We start from the raw sequence: 22,464 nt of genomic DNA on the forward strand, positions 1-22,464 counted from the left end.
ATTAACACAGTCAGGGTCGTATAATTCATTAACATTATGTTACAGTTTTTTTAAATATAATTATAGGGCCACATACAGTTTAATTTACGGGATTTAAATTTGCGTGCAAAATTTAAATGATTATAGATCTGATCAATACGTTTGTATCATTGACATATCTCTTAAACGTTTTTGTCTCCAGCCTCCACTTCCCCACTGCGAGTTGTCTTGTGGCTCCCAAAGTCACACTTTAGTAACATGGATCTGATTATGCCACACCCCTTGATGGTTTCTTATGCTTATGAAAAAAGTAAAAAATGCCAATGTCTTAGTCTGAGCGTGCTGCCATAACAGACCACCCCAGACTGGGTGATTTATAAACAACACAAATTCCTTTGTCAGAATCCTGGAGGCTGAGAAGTCTAAGACCAAGATGCCAGCAGGTTATAGCCCTAACTCTGCGTCAGAGGAGGCACCTTTGAGTCCTGCCTCTACTAGAGAAAGAAAGTTCTTCAATGGCAGCAGAACAGAAGACAGAGAGCCCACTCATGCAAGCCCTTTATACAGCTGCATTAGTCCATCCATAAGGATGGAGCCCTTATGACCTAACACCTCCCATTAGGCTCATCTCCCCAACACTGTTTGCACTGGAGATCAGTCTCTAACACTTGAATTTTGGAGGATACATTTAGATGACAGCAAACACACAGCCTGCAGGGCCATGCAGGGACTGGCCTTCGCCTTTCTTGAGCTACCCTGTCACCGTCTGTGTGTGCACTGGTCATCTCAGCCAGCACTGATTCCTTGGTCATGCCACACTGGACAGTCATTTTCTAGTTAAATCCTCATCCTTCAGTTCTCAGCTCTGACTTCCAGACCCATCAGTTCTCCTCCCCATTTGTCTTCACAAGGCCCCTGAATAGCGTGCCCTCTCTCTCTCTCTCTCTGTCTCTCTCTCTCTCCCCCTCCTCCCTTAATTATTTGACTCACTAGCTTCCCCTCTTGACTGAACTTCAGGTCTCACTTCTCTTTGGCCTGAAGATTGATCTCTGTTCCTCCCAGTGTTTCTCTCCTAAGCCGTGCTGACAGACCTCCACAAGTGTTCTGTTAATATTCTATTCAATGGTGGTGGAACTTGGCCTTCTTAGAAGAGGATAAAGTTCACTGTAGTGTACCTTTTGGGCAGCTTTTAATCTTATATCATAGTACTTACCTTTTTTGACATTTTTTGCATGCCTATGTTGAAGACATGGCCAGTTTAACAGTGTTTCTCTGTTTCTTATTGGTATTAACAATGCAAACCTACACAAGTCCAAGTAAAAAACTGAAGGCTGGGTGTGGTGCCTCAGGCCTAAAATCCCAGCACTTTAGGAGGCTGAGCCAGGTGGATCCCTTGAGAGCAGGAATTCAAGAACAGTCTGGGCAACTTAGCAAGACTCCATCTGTAAAAAAAATAAAATAAAATTTAGCTGGGCTTGGTGGTGTGTGCCTATAATCCCAGCTGCTCTGGAGGCTGAGGCAGGAGGATTGCTTGAGCTCAGAAATTTTAGGTTGCAGTGAGCTATAATGCTATCACTGTACTCCGGCCTGGGGAATGGGGCAAACCCCTCTCTCTAAAAAAAGTAAATAAATAAGAAAATAAATAAATGAAGTGGCTGCTGGCTGTGAATGTGTTCATAGTTACCCCTGCCCTGCCTGTCAGTCTGTAGGTGTTGCAAGCCTGTTGGTTGTTGAGTGACATGTGGGCATGCTGTTGTTCTTGTGGATATGTGCGCATGTCCTTGATCCTTCACAAATGCTGGATTGCAGGATGCACGTCACGAGTTAACCCTTTTGTAACTGACTGCTCTGTATTGGATTTAACCATCATATATATGAATGGCTGAACTGAAGACAAATATAAATTGGGTAGGGGAAATTAAAGTTTTTGGAGAAGAAGCTGATGGCATGAGAGTTCAGACCATAGCTTTGTAAACTGCTTTAAAATAAAAAAATGTCAGGAATGAACATGACTTTACCCTGTGGTTTCCTCCCATTTTCCTTGCGGACTGACCTTTTTTACATTTTAACCCTTTCACCCTCTACCTGGAAATCTAGAGGAAGGGATCATTTCTACTACATCAGAGTTCTTCCTCTCACACAAATTAATGGTTTTTTCTTAAGTATAATACTTTAATTTGATTTTTCACTCCTGACACCCTGGATATCTGCCTGCTGTTTTCCAGTGAAACCTGATTCATGAAATGGAATGAAGCTGAGAAGTCATCTACTTCTTCGTGACTCTGAGAGAAGATTGGGATGGTCTTAAGTGCACGCAACTAGATCTAACTGCAGAGATGAGTTCAGATGAGAAGGGCATAGCCCCTGCTCACAAAACGGCCACCCCAACCCACAGAAGTGTCTCCTCTTCAACGTCCTCCCAGAGGGACAGTAGGCAGGTAAGAAAAAATGTATTAAGTGTGTTTGGTTACGTTATTCAAACTCAGTTACATTAGCATATAATGGGATTGCGAATTCTGAAATTTTGTTGTGAAGTCTTTCATTCCACAAGAAGACTCATCATTTTCTGTGGGTACGTCTGACGTCAGGCAGCTCATCCTCTTGCTTCTCTGTTATCTAAGACCCTTTTCTACAGACACCGAAGGGCCTGGGGTGGCTGGGGGAAAACCTCACTGTCTGTCCCTGGAGGGGGGCCTGGCCTCGGGAGCCCGAATGTTCTGCTCTCCCTCTCTTCCTTAGGAGAGGTGGAAAGGGATCCACAAATCCACAAAAACTTTCTTCCCATAATGCCCTCACCAGTCTGCCAAGCACTAATCTCTGTTTGGTTTTGCTTGGAATCTGGTAACAGCTTCTGGAATTAGTTTAAAAATAAAATTATAGTATCAGGGAATTAAGAACAGTGAGAATTCAAATAAATATTTAAAGGCAGATGAGAAAGTAAATCATTGTTGCTTAATTACAATGGAAAATATTCACTGTTGAGTTTGAGATAATTCTGTAAGTTAGTTTTGTTTGCAGAATTACTTCATTATATTTTAGTTAGCTTTTGGGCTGCCAGGGTAGTATGGGGATCAGTCACGTGAATGCTCGCTGTTGTCAAAACTGTTGGTTTCTTTCGGTCAGCACAGGTATGACTAGTTTTCGTATCTCTTTTAGCAACTTTCCCTTAGTGAGTGTCTTTGCATGGTCTCCTTCACCGTCTTCTGCTCCCTACCCCCTGTATGTTAAAGCGTTATTGTCTAGGGCAGTGTTATCTGCTTGAACCTACAGTTAAACTCTTCCGTGGCATACTTAAATTATGTCGATCAAAAAGAAAAAGTGAAAAAAAGAATATACTTACTGTGCTTTGAATTTCTTTCAAAATAATTTAATTAATGATCTTTAAAATTTATCGCGGCACACCTACGATCCTCTCACAGCAAGCCAGTGTGCACGGGCTGAAAATCACTGCCCTAGGTTCTGGCAGTGTGAGCAGCAGTTATTCAGCATTCTATCATATAGACACGGATCTGGAGACAGCCAGGTCTAGAAGTGAATTCAAGGGCAGCGTCTGTGGCTCAGGGAGTAGGGTGCCAGTCCCATATACCGAGGGTGGTGGGTTCAAACCCAGCCCCGGCCAAAAACCTGCAACAACAACAAAAAAATAATAATAAAAAGAAAAAAAATAGAAATGAATTCATTCTTCTAGATCATGGGAATGCCTTGCTGGGGGTGTTCTTAAGGGAACTCCCAGTCTCAAATCCTCCCAGCACTTCCTCTCCCATTTCCAGTCAGAAATTCCAGGGAATCTGTAAGAGTCAAGGATTCCTTATGTGCACATCTTTTACAGGTCCTAAGGTAGGTACTCACACTCCAGGGTCGTAGGGAATTATGGACACCAGTGTCCTTTCTTATTGACTTCAAACAAAACACTTAGAAGCAGTTATGCCGTTAACTACATCTGTGATTACACAGTTATTTATTTAAGAGTGCCAGGAATGTAAACACTTTTATATTAACTAACTACTGCATGATGAGATGCTTTCTAAGTTTGCAAGTTTAGGCTGCCCTTCACCTGCCCCTCTGTTCTTTCTTATTATGGCTTCTCCATTTTTCCCTTGCCTCGGGCATTTAAACTAAGAGATACTTTAAGCAGCAGGAAGGGATTGAGCCAGCTCACCCTGGAGAATTGTGGCAAACGGAAAAGACTGATGGCTGCTATGGAAACATCTGTCATGCGTGTTCCTTTTCCTGTTGCACCTGAGCTCCGGGACCAGGCTGCAAAACAACAGAAAGGAAGCGAGACCTAGGTCTGGCAGCAGGCGTGTGAAGGCGGAGTGTGTGACTCTGTCCTGGCTTGTGAATGGAAGGTTTTATGAAGGCAATGGAAGCAGCTTGTCAGTAAATTGATAATGAATTCTATAAAAGTTAGAGACATTGTTCAAATGCTTATTCCTCTTTCAAGAGAGCAGTGTTTGCTTTCATTCTTGTTTATCTCAGTAAGTGGAAACTCTCTCAAACCCTTTCTCCTCTGGTTCCTTCCTGACTCCTGTTTTGTGTCTGCCCATCTCCCTCAATAGAGAGAGGAATAGAAAAGAACAATTGCAATTCTGTTTTTCCTCCCCTATCTCAATCACTACCTAAACTTTAGAATTAACATAGGGAACTCAGAAGTGTGGGTGGTTGTGAGATGGGATGGGCTGGGATACGGTGCAGTGTTACCTTATATGCACCTGTTTGTGTGATACCTGTTTTCATAATGAAGGGACATGGGGAGAGTGTGCTAAATTAGTCTTCACTGACTTTTTTTCCATTCTTATTTGACAGACACCTCTGCACATGGTACCAGGTTGCAATATCCAGCCCTATTTCTTTCCTAAATTAATCACATAAATAGAGAATTTAGTTAGCCCATAGCTGAAAATAACGTGGTATCTAATGCATGTTATTTCTCTGTCCTTCCAAGTTCTGGTTCCAGACTCCTAATGAACTGATTGATCATTTCTGCTAAGATGTGCCACTGCCTGAAAGGTACCACTATGCTTTAAATCAGTACATGGAAATCAGTGTGTTATCAGGGTAACTGTTCTCTTGGGGACTCAGGGTCAGTGGCTGCCTTTCTCCTCTGCTTCTCCCACTCTCTATAAATATTCAAGTCCGACTGGTCCTTTCCTTCTTTGTAACATTATAATTTGCCTCCATTCCCCCTATCAGTTCCCTCACCCAGACTCTCATCAGCTACTCAGAATCCTGCAGACCACTCTGGCCTCACCATTTTATATTCCCTGACAAGGGCAGATTCATGCTTCTGTTACCTACCTAATTCAGGGCAGAGTTCATTACTTCATCCCCAGTGTGATCTTGCCCACCCTCGCATCCCATTTTCCTCTTAACCTGAACAGAATTCTCTGCTCGTGGTTCCCAAAACTGCCCTATCTTTATCTCTGCTTGTCTTTCCTGCACAGAATCCCCCAATGCCTCCCCGTGACACTGTCTCTTGTCACTCGAACCTACATCACCCTGTCCCTTCTCTGAACGTTGATATACTTTTTGGACAATATTTGATGTTTTTATGTTGTTTATCTTTTTCCATACAGGTCTCCCTGACTGTATTGTGAGCTCTTTTTAAACAGACTACATACACTACAATTCTTCAGGTTTGGAGACTTTGGACCTCAAATGGTTTAATATATCCTGCAGGACATTTTTTTAAGACCTGCAACAGTATTAGTCTTGTCTTTTTGTTACAAAGTTTCCATTCCCGATTTATTTGTCCTTCCCTTCTTCCTTCCTAGGCGATAAGTAAAACAAAGAACATCTGTGGGAGTAGCAATCCTCTGCCCTTCCTGTCATAAAGTTGCGGAGCACAGTGGGTGAAGGGGAGACAAGGTGGGAGCTTCAGTAATTCAGGGCCCCTGTGATCTCACTCAGTGTTTCTGCAAGGATGCTAGGGTCGAGACTCCACTTAGTGTCTAACAACCTAGAAGACTTCAGTAATTGTTCCATTTATATTTTATTCAGATCTGACATGAAATATTAGGAACGGCTAACAAAACTGGCTCTGTATGTGTGACCACTATGACTCATAGCTGTAATGAAGATATATGCCCTAAAACTTTCAAAGAGGAAACAAAAATTGTCAATCAGACCTCTAGGGCTTACCCTTTGAGCCAGCATTCCCCAAAGCACGTGCCAAAGAATGCTTGTCCCTTGAGATGTTGTTTGACAAGAGTTTCGCTGTCAAGTAAGTTAGAGAAATGCTAAACCAAATCTCTTTGCAATGTACATTAATAAATTAAGGACACTGATAAATCCTGAAGTAAGAATTTGATTTTTTTAATTTAGGTGAGCACTTCTCTGATAGACTTTAGTATATTGTGGAAGTTCATTTTTCTGCTGAGAATTGGTTGTTTGGTTGTTCAGATTCTTCTGTTATTAATTTGGAAGATCAGGAAAACTAAGCCTAGATTCCTAATGGCTACACTCATTGGGCCCAGCAGTGGCTTCCAGCTGAGCTGGGACATTTACTCTTCAGTAGGCCACAGTTCTCCCCTTTCCTCCTTGTATTTCAAAACTTATTTATGTTGACTGCCTTGCCCCTGAAAGCACTTGAACTTGTGAGCCTTTATCCTGGAGGTCAGTAGGTCAGTGACAGTAACATCTTACCAAAGGTGATCTCCACTTGGATGTTAAGGCATCTCAACATAACACGTCAAAAATGGAATTCCTAATTTCCCTCGCAAGTCTATTTCTTCCCACTCCTCCCTATCACAGCAAATGGCAATGCCATCGCTTCACTGAGTAAGGCCAACACCCAGGAATGATCCTTGAATTCTTTCTCTCATACCTTGCTTCCAAACCATTAGTGAACCTGTTGGTTCCACCATCAGGATATTCCTGGAATCTGACCACTGCTTGCCACCTCTTCCCCCTCCACCCTGGTCTGAGCCACCATCGTTTTTCACCTGACCATAGAAAACCACAGATTTCTAACAGGTCTCCGTTACCCAACATATAGATCATTCTTTACAGAACAGTCAGATCCCTTCAAAACTTAAGTCAGATTGAGCCTCTCTTGTGCACCAAGCCCTCCAGTGACTTCCTCTCTGTCCAAATAATACTGAATTGCTGACCACTGTCCATGAGGTCATTCGTCATCTTGTTCTTCCTAATTGTCTGAGTTCATCTCCTGCTGTGTTCCCTTCACTTGGTTCTCTCCGGCACATTCCTCACAGACCATTGCATTTTTGGTCCTCTCAGCCCAGCTTGCTTTTCCCCAGTCTTGTCACATACTTAACTCAGTCTCCAAAGCACCATTTTAGGGTAGCCTCCTCTGCCATTCCCTGCATATGCTCATCACTCACTGTCCAATTAGCTGGTTGTATTGTTCTTGAAAGCACTGATCACCACCTGGCACGTTGTATACTGTAGAACGTCTCTAAGTTGACCACCCAGGGAATTGTAACAAATTGGTCAACACACAGAGGTGGTCAACAGAAGGAACTGGGTCTGCTGTACTGATATGTACATGTGGTGCATGTCCAGCCTGTGAAAACTAGGTCCACTTAAGGAGACCGTCAATGGAGGGAGATGGTCACCTGTGGAGGTTCTACTGTATTTATTTATCGTTTATGTCTATATCCCTGTCCTCTATTCTGTAACACTGAGATGTAAGCCCCATGAAGCAGGGCTTTTATTTTGTTCTATCGTGTATCCATAGCACCTTGTGTGCTACCTGGCATTTGGTGTGTTTCGGATATATTTTAATGAATAAACCAATGAGTTGGTGTGGGGAGAAGATTGTGAGCTGGGCTCCAGAGGTCTTGACAGCTATGGAGGCATAATCGTGAGGTTGGGAGATGATAATAAGGAGTAAAGATTATAAGCCTGGGGAGTTCTGATTCTCACAAGAATGGCTTCTCAGAGTAGAAGGAAAGTGGTCCCCATATAACAGAGGAGAGCCACAAAAGCACAGTCTTCTCCTTGCTCCTAAGGGTGGCTGTGTGGTGGAATAAATGACTGAGGAGTGCAGGAAATGAAAGCAAACAAAAGCAAAGAATCGGAGGCATTCTTCTCACAGGTTGAAAAGGGTGTGGGTGGGAGGCATACGGATTTTTAAAAATATACATGTCTAAGGCAACCCTGTAGAGATAGTTATAGTAGTCCTGGGATCCAGGCCCAGGGCCTGCATTTTCAAAAGCAAGGGCCCTCTCTAGAGCCAATGATTGTTATTTCTTTTTTTTTTTTTTGAGACAGAATCTCACTATGTCGCCCTCAGTAGAGTGCCGTGGCATTACAGCTCACAGCAACCTCCAACTCTTATGCTTAAGTGATTCTCTTGCCTCAGCCTCCCAAAATGATTATTTTTTATTTTTATCATTATCAAGTCATACCAGAAAACCAGACACTATGGCTCTATGAACGTAGGGTTTGGAATGAGTACTGTTCAGGAGATAGTGTGTATCATGAGTGAATTGTTACAGCTCCACCAGGCGAGACTTCATCGATCCTTAAACAAACCAATATTTTTTGTTTAATGAAAAATCAAAGAAGAAAAAACCAGCCAACTCTCATAATGATTCAGAGTTTGCTGAAGCTCAGAGAGCATAAAATAAAGAACAATTTAAGGAAAAAATTTTAAATAACGTATAAGAGGCTGGCAGTTCATCTTCTTGCCAGTTTCATAAAATCCACATTCAAGATCGTGGTCAATCCTTCACAACTGTAGAAGATTTCATTGACACAGGTATCCAGAATGTTTTATGTGTATTATCAATAACAATACATTCCAAAAGCTACAGTGGCCTGTTCAGTCAATACCCACTGCTAAGGTGTACTTGTAAAGGCCATTGCCAGTGGTGATTCAGTGAGACCATGTGTCTGGTATAGAAGTGTCTCCCAGCATATACAGAGACTCAGCTTCTGGAGCTTCCAATAGCTTTGTTGAATAAAATAACTTAATCACTACTTTGAAATATACATGTCTCTATCTTCTGAATAGAAAACCTATCTTTGGCTCAGCTCCTGTAGCTCAGTGGCTGGGGCACCAGCCACATGCACTGGAGCTGGTGCGTTCAAACCCAGCCCAGGCCTGCCAGACAATGGCAACTACAACCAAAAAATAGCCAGGCACTGTGGCAGGCACCTGTAGTCCCAGGTACTTGGGAGGCTGAGGCAAGAGAATTGCTTAAGCCCAAGAGTTTGAGGTTGCTGTGAGCTGTGATGCCATGGCCCTCTACTGACGGCGACATAGTGAGACTCTGTCTCAAAAAAACAAACAAACCTATTTTCATCTTTCAGTTATGAAAATATAACATTATCTCAAAAAAAGTTCTAATTTTCAGAGAAAAAATTCAAGCATCCCTGATTTAATATCTAACCTCCAAGTTATAATTTGAAATCTACCAGGAGAAGGAATATAATTTAAATTCTTAGCTCGATGTAGAATTCCAGCTAACCCAAAGATTTTCAAGACAACCCTGGAATCCCACAGTTAGTTCAAAAAGAAATACTAACCTTATCTGAAAATCCACAGTGTTCTCATTGTAGCGATGGCAGAACATAAATCCCATGGTGCTAGGTATATTTAAATGTTTGAGTTGCTTCCAATTTCAATTTAGCCTTTTTAGAATTTCATCTCCTGGAATCAGCTTTTCAAGACTTAAGACCAGTATCAATGGAAAATAATATTTGCTTGCAAAAACTCATACTGTGACCTATTTTAGTAATTTAGATGCAAATTGGGTGTTCTGAAAAGTCTGAATATTAGGCAAAAATTTATAAACCAACTAATAGAATAACACAAGTTATATTTTCATGAGCTCTCACTTGGAAGGATGGAATACGTGCACCATCACCTTTTTCAGAGAGCTGAACTAGGATGACAAGCAGTAAAACATCTTGCCCACAGCTAATGATCTGTGATGACAGGCTTTAGTCCCTGGCACCCTGTTTCTGGAGCCTGTTCTTGTTTATTGCACTGTTTGATCTGTTGTAAATCTTCCCAGGCTGAATGTGCAGGGGAAGGGCCTTCTGTACACTTCTAAGTGAACTTTGTAAGGCAACAGTTGTTCATTGCTTTGAAGTTATTTATTGTCTCGTTTTCTACCTTGGCAATAATAGTGATTTTTCACACCCTCATTGGCCTGAGAAACTATATACCAAATGGTACATAGACCAAAATGTTAGTGAATGATGCCCCATGATCATATCAGTGTACACAGCTATGATTTAATAAAAAAAAAAATGTTAATAGTTGTTATCCTGGAGTGTGGGCATAATAGGTGATTTTTTTTTTTAAGAGATAGTTTCTTACCCTTGTTTCCCAGGCTGGAGTGCAGTGGTATGATTGTAGCTCACTGCAGCCTTGACCTCCTGGGTTCTAGTGATCCTCCCGCCTTAGCCACTTGAGCAAGTCGGACTACAGGAATGTGCCCCCACACTTGGCTAATTTTTTAATTTTTTGTAATAATGGGGTGGTGTCTTGCTATGTTGCCCAGGTTAATCTTTTTTTTTTTTTTTATTAAATCATAAAGAGGTAGAGCATGTATATGTTAATGCATTTATGGGGTACAATGTGCTGGTTTCATATACAATTTGGAATGCTTACATCATACTGGTTAATATATCCCTCACCTCATTTACTTAATTATTGTGTTAAGACATTTATACTCTATACTTAATAAATTCGACATGTACCCTTGCAATATGCACCATAGGTGTGATTCCCCCATTCACCCCCTCTCATCTGACTTCCCCCCGCACCTCCCATCCACTCCCTCCTTCATCTTGGGCCATAGTTGTGATCTATTCTTCATATGAAAGTGTGAGTGATTGTAAATTGGTTTCATGATAGTACTGAGTACATTGGATACTTTTTCCTCCAGTCTTGGGATACTTTACTAAGTAGGATATGTTCCAGCCCCATCCATATTTGAACTCCTGGCCTCAAGCGATTCTCTGTCTCAGCCTTCCAAAGTGCTGGGATTACATATGTGAGCCACTGCACCCAGTCCACAGGAGAATTTTATGTTGTTTGTGCTTTTCTCGATGTTGTTTTTTTTAACTACACATAGTGCTTTTAAAATGAGACATTTTAACCATCTATTGGTTAAAAGCTGCCAAGAGCCTCTTCCATTAAAAGCGACGCGCAGGTGAAATTTACTAAATGTAGAATATAAAAGTCTGAACACAATAATTAAGAAAATGCCATGAAGGCTATGTTAACCAGTTCTATGAAAATATTTCAAACTGTATATAAAACCAGCACATTGTACCTCATGATTGCATTATTGTACACAGCTATGATTTAATAATTAAAAAAAAAGTGATGATCAGGCTCACGGCTTTCTTGTCATCCCCACCACTTGGAGATCCCTGTAATTTTGCTTGGTGTTTACAGTATGTGTTCAGTCTGTGTCAAATGTGCTGAAATTGAGACCACTAGAAAGAAATTTGCCACCTGGCAATCAGACACTTATTACCCACAAGTGACTCAGAACTCAGCGTCACTCCCGTAAGAATCCGTGTGCTGCTTTTGCTGGTATGCCTCCCAGAGCCCTTTGGTTCTTTAGGTCTGCCTTTATCAGTTTTGCACTTTACAGGGTGTCTCTTAATATCTAAAGATGGCTGGTTTGGGATAGCATTTTTATAACAGCAAGTTTGTCTGTCAGATTCAAGATTAGTACTGCTGTTATGTTCTTGGGCATAATACCAAACAGATAGAGCCACAATAGAATCACTTAATGAACCCCAGAAGGTCTCATTCTGTAGGGCTTGGAAAGGTTTGGGAATCTGTTGTGTACAGAAGCATACCCAGGAGACTTTAAGCCAGCCAGATTTGGAAATACTACATATCACTCCTACAGAATACAATTTTAGATATTTCATTAGGACTATGAAAACATCCTCCCGAAGGACCGTAAGTCTGTAAGACCGCTTCATTTGATTTTCAACTTAGACAAATAGAAAATGTTACCTCCCTCTGATCAGTATCCACTGTAACTCTTCTGTAAGTAAAATACTGCCACAAAGGTAAAGGAAAGCCTTGTATGTGCTCAAGTGCTAAAGTTCTTGACCTCAAGTCCTAGTTAAGAGCTGCTTTGGGGAGGTTTCAGGGAAATGGACACAGTCATGCACAGTAAGTGTGTTAATAGATTTTGGGGTTTGGGAGTAAAATTAAGCAATATATAGCTTTTAAAAATCTTTAAGAAGGTCATGCCAGATTACTCAGTAACTCAGCTTTTTAAAAATGTCTACTAAGGAAACAATCAAAGATACATGTAGGGTGAGAAGGGGGTGAAGGATAACAACTTTCCTATCAGGTACAGTGTACACTGTTTTGGTGACGGGCATACTAATAGCTCTGACTTCAGCATTACACACACATTTCATCCATGTAACAAAAACACTTGTACCCCCTTAATATTTTAAAATGTGATATATGTATAGTATATGGAATACTATTCAGCCATTAAAAGATGGAGACTTTACATCTTTTGTATTAACCTGGATAGAGGTGGAACACACTCTTCTTAGTAAAGTATCACAAGAATGGAGAAGCAAGAATCCAATGTACTCCATTCTGATATGAAGACAGGGGATGATCCACCACAAGGAGGGTAGAGGAATGAGGGATCAGGGAGAGGGGAGGAGGGAGGGATGGGGAATCACAGTGTATGGCACACCTCTCGGGGGCAGGACACAGTTACAAGAGGGACTTTACCTAACTACCATAATCAGTGTAACCTAATTCTCTGTACCCTCAATTAATCCCAAACAATAAAAAAAAAAAAGTTTGAAATGTAAAAAAGATACATTTCTTTGAAAAAATTATTCAAGTATTTTTATAGTAGTAACTCGGGAGGCTGAGGCAAGAGAATCGCTTAAGCCCAGGAGTTGGAGGTTGCTGTGAGCCGTGTGACGCCACGGCACTCTACCGAGGGCCATAAAGTGAGACTCTGTCTCTACAAAAAAAAAAAAATTAGAAACAGTCTAATCTTCAACAAGAAGGTATTTAAATAACCTCTTAGGTATACAGTGAAATATTCCACAGCAGCTAAAAAAGTGTTTGAATATTTAATGCTGTGGGAAAACTAGATACAGTTGGCCCTGCATGACCACAGGTTCCACATTCACGAATTTAACCAACCATTGATTAATATGCCCCCCAAACCCCATTGTACAACAGCAAAAAATTTAAAATATTACAGTATAACAATTTGTATAGCATTTATATCATATCATAAGTAACCTAGAGATGATTTAAAGTATATAGAAAGATGTGGGTAGATTAAATATGTAAATACTGTGCCTCTCTATAGAAAGGACTTTGGGCATCTGAAGTTTTGATATCTGCATAAGGGCCTGGAACCAATTGGCCCTGGAAACTGATGATGAATCTCTTGCTAATTGAAAAAGCAACAAGAAGTTATTAAATATTGAAAAAATAGGGCAATTTTGTTTTTAAGAATTTGTATGTGTAGTGCTCGCTTCGGCAGCACATATACTAAAATTGGAACGATACAGAGAAGATTAGCATGGCCCCTGCGCAAGGATGACACGCAAATTCGTGAAGCGTTCCATATTTAAAAAAAAAAATAGAATTTGTATGTGTAAAGCTGAAAGAAAATATTCCAAGATACTGAGTTTATTACTGGTTATGGGTGGGTATAATTTCTTTTTTGTTTTTCTGTGTTCCTTTTCAAAATTTCTATGGTAAGTGTGGTTCTTTTTAAGATCATATTTTAAGAGTTAAATTTGTATGTGTGTGTATGTATGTAGTTTGAAAACAGTATTGGCAATACAGTAAATTTGACAAAGGCATCACCTTATTTATAGTAAAATTTTAGGCTTTAATTCTGTAAGTATAAGATTAAAAGTAAATGAATATGAAGGCTATGGCACATGGGAAATTTGGTGCAAGTTTTTCAAGGCATCTTTGATATTCAGAGGCATAAACTAAGCCACTATTTGTCCTCTTTACCATCTACATTTAATATATATACACAGGAAAAATATATATAAATGTACATATATATGTATAATATATATAAAAATATATATATATATTTCCTGAGTTTACAAGGATGATCAAACAGTCTGACTCTGCCTCTAATGGACACACATAAATGTTAAAAAGACATATACAGCATTTGGGGGGTTTTTGCTTGTAGTAGCAAAATCATTTGGGTGATCATCATACTACAAACCTTTGTACTACATAATGTTAAAAGCTTTTTAGAAAATTACAAATTAACTTTAGAGTTCTTTTCAAGTCCCAGGGGACTGTTCTCCTCTCCTGCCTTTTAAATTAACTCTCCGTGTTCCAGAGCCCTGCTCTTGAAAGGGTACACATATTTGTCCCTGCTGTTCCCTGGTAGGTGTATTTGTCCCTGCTACTCACGGTCATGCCGTACCATCAGTATATGCTCTTGCTCCAGTTGCTGTGGTTTCCAGTGATTTCCTTACACTGTTGGTATTAGGAGGACAGAGAAAGGACCAAGTTCACCATAAGTTCTGGTTCTACTTCTGCTTAAAGGCAACTGTGGAAATTAAAAAGCTCCTTATTCCTATGCTTCCTTTGTGCTTTATATCACTTCATAGTCAAAATCACTAAACAATTTTTTTACTATCAATGGACCGATCGATAGGTCCAAATGGCATTCCTTACTATACAGAGTTTCCAAACAGACTGGGTCAATGTAGGCAAAAGCTGTTGCTTCATAATGACCTTCATAGCTCTCTGCAGGAAGAGGTGGACTGGGTCACTTTGCTTTTCTCCCTTTCAGGATTTCCCACTTGTGCTGCATGGACTTGTTCCGGCCACTGTTTTCTAAAACTTTGATTCATTTTAGTGGTGCTTCTATGGAGCTTTGCTGTTACTGGACTTCTTCCATCTTTCAGGGAGGGCAAGATAATTGTTGAGGGAGAGAAAGCAGTAGAGTTACTACTTCTTCAGTCGATTTTAATATTTTCTTTCCTTTGCAAAGAAAAAAAATTCTTAAAGGAAAGTCCACCCACATCTTCCACTCCAGGCATTCAGGCGGATGGGATGTGTGTTGCCATCTCCACTGGTGACTATTTAGGTCTTCTGTCTTCAGTAACGTTGTCAACGAGCTTAATAAGTGCTGGTGCCCTGTTCATGAGACGGCGTTGACTGTGCTGCCGGGATGGCCACGGAAGGTACGGATTTAAAACCTCCAAAACGGCTCCCAGCTGTCCTGCACCCGAAAGGTGTTTGCAAGACTTCTTTTCAGGACATTGGGACTCAGAGAGGTTCCTAGACATATGTTCTTATAGTGTTTATAACTAAGATGGCAGCTACTGTTGATTGAGTGCCTACTGTGTGCTAGCCTTTGGGCAGTACTATGGATACACTGGGTGCCAAGTCTGTGACTTCCAGTGTCTTGTAAAGTGTATATTATCTTCCTTTTGCACATAGAGGACACCGAGGCTGAAAGAGGTTAATGCTTCATCTAAGTCACACAGTCAATAGCAGATGAAAGTTGGGATGCTGGTCTGGCAGGCCGAGAACTTCTGTTCTCTTTTTCTTGATACCATGTGCTGCAATAGCTGCCTTACTCTTAGTTCTTAAAAATTAGAAATTAATTATGAGGTTGCTATGCAGATGATGAAAAAATTAACCTCAAGGCTATACCATATTTAAGAGTGCTTTAATTTTTTGTTTGTTTTACTAACTTCTACCTCTTTGTATCCGTAGAAGGTTGTAGAGGAGGACTTGTGAGGTGTTCACTTAGTGTTGAAGGTATATGCTATTGGAAGTTTCTGTCATTTTTGTCATTTAACATTAGCTTTAACTTCCGTGGAAGGCAATAATTTAAAACCTTGACTCAGATTCCAGCTCTACCATGCTGACTCGGTGCCTCTCTTGACCTCTCTGGGCCTTTTTCTGTTCAATCAGTTGTAAGATCAATTTACTAATTACTCAAAGTTTTGTTATGAAGATGGAATGGAATAATCCATGTAAAGCATAAAGACAGGAGTATAGATAGTAGTAAATATTAATTGCCATCATCATCAGCACTGTCCTGTGACAATCACTAAAACCGTTGCTTCATTCAAAGTAGCTATACTTACAAGAGAAGCTGGCCTAATAGCCCCAAGCTTGAAGAAAATACTTAGAAGTTTCTTTGAAAATATTTTATATAGGCCAGGAGTGGTGGCTCATGCCTGTAATCCTAGCACTCTGAGGCAGGTGGATTGCTTGAGCTCACAGGTCCAAGACGAGTCTGAGCAACAGCGAGACCACATCTCTACTCAAAATGGAAAAACTGAGGCAAGAGGATCACTTGAGCCCAAGAGTTGGAGGTTTCTGTGAGCTATGATGCCACTGCAGTCTACCCAGGGGCAACAGCTTGGGATTCTGACTAAAAAAAAAAAAAAAAAGAAAGTATTTTGTATAATTTGTGACTATAAAAGTAGCTTAGATAAGATAGTAAGATGAACAATTTCAGTGGGTGAGCGTTCAGAGGGCAGTGGCCCTCTTCTCTTTAATACTATCCTAAATGTATGTGGAAAGTTAGTCTATACAAAGCTGTGTAGTCACAGCTTAAAATATTTATAGCAATTCCTTTATATCTTTGAAATGAAATTAAAGTAGGTAAATGACAAGAAACCTGTTGAGCAGATCTGCTGGCCTCTCCACTGAGTGTCATATTCTCTCTGTGTGAGTTGCACTGAACCGTTCAGCTATTGTTAAGCGTCTCACTGTCTTTCTGTTTACCGACCTCTGTGATCCCGAGTAAGCTAGACTTCAGCCAAGTCAGCAGACTTGACTGTGCTGTCCAGGAGGTAGGAGATCAATGAACACTAAGCTGGGAACATACTTTTACCAAATTCAAGAGCTACAGTTATGTATGAAGTACAGTAAAATTCTAGACTCCTGGTTTAAGCTAAACATGCATCAGTTCCCTCTGAGCAGGGGATACGGGACAAGTAAGAACTCTCACCTCCCTGTGCTCTAAGTTCCTTAAAAACTGGCAAGTTGTAATTTTAGTATTTGAGAGGAAACTTTATTGTAAAAGAATAATTAACTGGATTATGTAACCCTACATTTAACTTGTTTATGTAACATATAGAGCACATTGAAGGGAGTGGCATGTGTTTCTAAGTCACTGTGAAAAAATATGAAAATAACTATCTTGTGAATAACTCAAAATTACAATCTTAAAGGCAACACTACGTGAAGAACTAATTCTAGTAACTACAGATATTGCTAAGTTAAATTTGATGTGTTCCCCATTGACTGATCGTAGCTATAAATCTAACAAACAAGAGTTCTATGATTAATCCACTAGATTTTTCCATTGTAACAGGTTCCTTAAATGTTTTCATAAGTTCTGTCCTAGTGGAGCTGCCATTTTTGTAATTCCAAGAAAAAGATAGTTTTATGTCTAATCCTGTGTTAATGATTGCGGAAGGACTGGTCTCTAGAAATTAATCAGAAAGCACTGACAAATTCCAGAACTTTTTGACCGGCTACAATAGGCAGTCTGTGATGCCAGGACAGAGTGGGTTGGGAGTATACAGGAGTTGGGCTACTAAGAGAAAGATGAGCTTGTCTCTGCATTCAAGAAGCACACAGTCTAACTGCAGTTCCAGACTGGGTATGGTAAGTTAAAACTGTCTTCTTTATAGCTGCTGATATTAAAAATAAAAGATTTAAGTACTTAGATATTTCATTTAAATAATGAATGGCTGGATATATAATTACATAAGTTAGGATTAGGCTTTTAGTTTTAAAAACCATGAGTTTGAAGACAATGCAAGGTAACATTAATATTTTGTTACTGAATGGACAATGATAGGTTCTAATAATACACAGACATGAGACTGGCAAGTTTGTACTAATTTGTACTCGTTTCTGGTAATAAATATTCATTTACTTTCTATATGTCAGTAAACTCTTTTATGACTTCTTGATTTGCTTGGCAAATCAACAGAAGTTAGGGGTTAGATTTTTCACTCACTTTGAATATGTACTATATCTGAAAATGAATGCTCTTCTTTCTTTTCTTCCATACTATAAACTATCTTATAAAATCAAGTGGTGAAGAAGCAAATACTGCCTTCTTTGTGCCAGGTACTATAGTGGGTAATAGACCTTGGTCCTGGCTTGTCTGCTTGCTATCCCTCCTGGCCCACAAAATTGTGGCAACATTTTAAGTATCCCCAGTATCTACAGAGACAAAACTCAATTTTATCACCCTTTAGATGTATCAAATTGATTTCTATGTGGCTTGATTTAGAAATTGGGGGATTTATTTTCCTTTGCCTGGCTAATTTGCTTGAGATAATCCTTTATTTCCTGTCGACATAGTTGCTAAGATCAAGTTTCTTTCCATGCTTTGCTTTTCTTCGCATATTTTGGGGTGGGGCAGGAGGAATTAGCAATGTATCTGTGTTTTATTGCATAGCAACTTGAAAGCATGGAGGTGCAGAGTCCTTAGAGAGAAGTTCACGGCAAGGATACCTGAATGGAAAATTAAAGTAAGCAAAAGCAGCAGCCACATGGAACAGTGTTAATATATGGGTTTACAAAAATGCATTCAGCATTATTTGGTCTTTTGTATGATAAGACCTCTTTCTCTAGAATATAAGTATCACAAAATCAGTTCTCTAGTGTGTTTTTTTCTCTGCAGCCCTGTCATCTGTGCACAGTGTAGGTACCCAATAATGATTTGTTGATGAATTGAATGAACAAACTAACAAATAAATGACACATTTCACTGGTAGTCTCTTTTCTTAGCTTTATTATATTTACTTGACTGCACTATTTTGTTAATACTCTATTAAATAGGAAGGGAGGAACTTGCTACCAAAATGTGTGATTTCTAAATGGTTCTAAAAAGGATCTTGAAACATTTTTTCCTGTAGAAAATTATAAGTTATAAAGTAATTTATTTATTGGTAGGAGAAGCTTTCTTTAAGTATCTCTGTAGTAGAGTGGCACCTATATATTTTTATTACCCATGGTTCTTTTTTTTGGAAAATTCACTTAATGCATTAAAAAAATTTTTTATGGTTTTTTTTAAATCTTCATAGAATTTTTTTATGCATTTTACTTTTTTAATTCTTTATTAAATCGTAACTGCATACATTAACAATTATGGGGTACATTGTGCTGATTTGACCTACAATGTGGAACACTTAAATCTAACTAACATAACCGTCTCCTTGCTTACTTATTTGTTGTGGCAAAAACATTCCTACTCTATTCTTTTTATTTATTTATTTTTTTTTTTTTTTTGCGGTTTTTTTGCTGGGCTGGGTTTGAACCCGCCACCTCCGGCATATGGGGCCAGCGCCCTACTCCTTTGTGTCACAGGTGCCACTATCTATTCTTAAAAGTATAGAAATGTATCATTGCATTATACACATTAGGTTGAATCCCCCCAGAAACCTCCCTCCTCCCGGCCAACCCCCTACCCTACCCTCTTTTTCTTCTTCCCTCCTTCTTTCTGGACTATAGTTATGTTTTACCATTCCTATGAATGTGTAGGTGATTATATATTGATTTCATAGTAGTATTGAATACACTGGATACTTTCTTTTCCATTCTTGAGATACTTTACTAAGAAGAATATGTTCCAGATCCATCCAGGTAAACATAGATGTAAAGTCTCCATCCTTTTTTTATTTTATTTTATTTTTTTATTAAATCATACCTGTGTACATTAATGCAACCATGGGGTACAATGTGCTGGTTTTATATACAATTTGAAATATTTTCTTTTGTTTTTCTTTCCAGTTTCTGAGTTCATTTTTATTTTTATTTTATTTCATTTATTTTTTTGCTTTTGTATCTTTTTTATTTATTTTTTTTTAATTGTTATTACATAGCTGTGTACATTAGTGTAATCAAGGGATACAATGTGCTGGTTTCATATACAATCTGAAATATTCTCATCAAACTATTCAATGTAGCCTTCATGGCATTTTCTTAGTTATTGTATGTAGACATTTGTATTCTGCATTTAGTAAATTTCGCCTGTACCCATTCTAAGATGCACCGTAGGTGTGGCCCCATCCATTACCCTCCCTCCACCCTAACCTCCCCCCTCCCTTCCCCTTCCTTGGCCCTTTCCCCATATTCTTGTGCTATAGTTGGGTTATAGCCTTCATGTGAAAGCTATAAATTAGCTTCATAGTAGGGCTGAGTACATTGGATACTTTTTCTTCCATTCCTGAGATACTTTGCTAAGAAGAATATCTTCCAGCTCCAGCCATGTAAACATGAAAGAGGTAAAGTCTCCATCTTTCTTTAAGGCTGCATAATATTCCATGGTATACATGTATCGCAATTTGCTAGTCCATTCGTGTGTCGATGGGCACTTGGGCTTCTTCCATGACTTAGCAATTAGGAATTGGGCTGGAATAAACATTCTGGTACAGATGACTTTGTTATTGTGATTTTTGGTCTTCTGGGTATAAACCTAGTAAAGGAATTATAGGATCTAATGGCAGGTCTATTTTTAGGTCTCTAAGTATTCTCCAAACATCCTTCCAGAAGGAACGTATTAGTGTGCATTCCCGCCAGCAGTGTAGAAGTGTGCCCTTTTCTCCACATCCACACCACCATCTCTGGTTTTGGGATTTTGTTATGTGGGCTCCTCTTACTGGGGTTAGGTGATATCTCAAAGTAGTTTTGATTTGCATTTCTCTGATGATTAAGGATGATGAGCTTTTTTTCATGTGTTTGTAGATCATGTGGCTGTCTTCTTTAAAGAAGTTTCTCTTTAAGTCCCTTGCCCACCCTGAGATGGGATCACTTGTTCTTTTCTTGCTAATATGTTTGAGTTCTCTGTGGATTCTGGTTATTAAACCTTTATCGGAGGTATAACCTGCAAATATTTTCTCCCATTCTGAGGGCTGTCTGCTTGCTTTACTTACTATGTTCTTGGCTGTGCAGAAGCTTTTTAGTTTGATCAGGTCCCAGTAATGTATTTTTGATACTGCTTCAATTGCCTGCGGAATCCTCCTTATAAAATATTCACCCAGGCCGATTCCTTCAAGAGTTTTCCCTGCACTTTCTTCAAGTATTTTTATAGTTTCATATCTTAAGTATAAATCTTTTATCCAGTGAGAGTCTATCTTAGTTAATGGTATGGGTACAGTTTCAGTCTTTTACAGTTCACCCAGCACCATTTGTTAAATAGGGAATCTTTTCCCCACTGAATGCTTTTAATTGGCTTGTCAAAGATCAAATAACGGTAAGTAGCTGGATTCATCTCTTAGTTCTCTATTCTGTTCAAGACATCTACTTCTCTGTTTTTGTGCCAATACCATGCTCTTTTGAATGCTATCGATTTATAGCACAGTCTCAGGTCTGGTAGCGTGATTCCTCCTGCTTTGTTTTTATTGCTGAGTAATGTTTTGGCTATTCAAGGTTTTTTCTGATTCCATATAAAACGAAGTATTATTTTCTCAAGATCTTTAAAATATGACAATGGAGCTTTAATAGGAATTGCATTAAAATTATATATTGCTTTGGGTAGTATAGACATTTTAACAGTGTTGATTCTTCCCAGCCATGAGCATGGTATGTTTTTCCATTTGTTAACATCTTCAGCTACTTCTTTTCTTAAAGTTTCATAGATCTCTTTATAGAGATCTTTCACATCCTTTGTTAGGTATACTCCCAAATATTTCATCTTCTTTGTCACTACTGTGAAAGGAATAGAGTCCTTGACTGTTTTTTCGGCTTGGTTATTGTTGGTATATACAAATTTATGAATGTTGATTTTGTAACCTGAGATGCTGCTGTATTCCTTGATCACTTCTAAGAGTTTTGTAGTAGAATCCCTGGTGTTGTCCATATATATAGTCATATTATCTGCAAAGAGCGAAAGTTTGATCTCTTCTGACCCTATATGGATACCCTTGATCACTTTTTCTTCCCTAATTGTGATGGCTAAAACTTCCATTACAATGTTAAAGAGCAATGGAGACAATGGGCAGCCTTGCCTGGTTCCTGATCTAAGTGGAAATGATTTCAATTTAACTCCATTCTATACGATATTGGCCGTGGGTTTGCTGTAGATGGCCTATATTAGTTTAAGAAATGTCCCTTCTATACCAGTTTTCTTAAGTGTTCTGATCATGAAGGGATGCTGGATATTATCAAAAGCTTTTTCTGCGTCAATTGAGAGAATCATATGGTCTTTATTTTTTAGTTTGTTTATGTGCTGAATTACATTTATAGATTTACCAGCCTTGAGACACTGGGATAAATCCCACTTGGTCATGGCGTCTAATTTTTTTGATGTGTTGTTTGATTCTGTTTGTTAAGATCTTATTGAGTATTTTTGCATCAAATTCATTAATGATATTGATCTATAATTTTCTTTTCTTGTTGAGTGTTTCCCTGGTTTGGGGATCAAGGTGATGTTTGTTTCGTAGAATGTATTGGGTAATATTCCTTCTTTTTCTATATATTGGAAGAGGTTTATTAATATAGGTACTAGTTCTTCTTTAAAGGTTTGG

At 39.2% G+C, this 22,464-nt stretch overlaps 1 protein-coding gene and 1 non-coding gene across 12 annotated transcripts in view; both read left to right on the forward strand.

Annotated features, from left to right (window-relative positions):
- Positions 1–22,464, forward strand: part of OSBPL6 (oxysterol binding protein like 6) — a 225,152-nt gene that overhangs the window by 133,444 nt on the left and 69,244 nt on the right. For 8 of the 11 annotated variants that reach the window (XM_053597359.1, XM_053597358.1, XM_053597360.1 and 5 more), the window contains one exon: positions 2,205–2,417. In XM_053597359.1, coding sequence (XP_053453334.1) covers positions 2,316–2,417 — 102 coding nt within the window. In that variant the 5' untranslated portion in view covers positions 2,205–2,315. Of the gene's footprint in view, positions 1–2,204; positions 2,418–17,463; positions 17,591–22,464 lie in introns of those variants that run through there. The other 3 variants (XM_053597361.1, XM_053597365.1, XM_053597363.1) reach the window with 1 other exon arrangement.
- Positions 13,442–13,548, forward strand: LOC128590932 (U6 spliceosomal RNA). The gene has a single exon (XR_008381393.1). It is a non-coding gene; the product is annotated as a U6 spliceosomal RNA (small nuclear RNA).

The sequence above is a fragment of the Nycticebus coucang genome, chromosome 7, assembly GCF_027406575.1.
Source record: "Nycticebus coucang isolate mNycCou1 chromosome 7, mNycCou1.pri, whole genome shotgun sequence".
NCBI classification, from domain to species: Eukaryota; Metazoa; Chordata; class Mammalia; order Primates; family Lorisidae; genus Nycticebus; species Nycticebus coucang.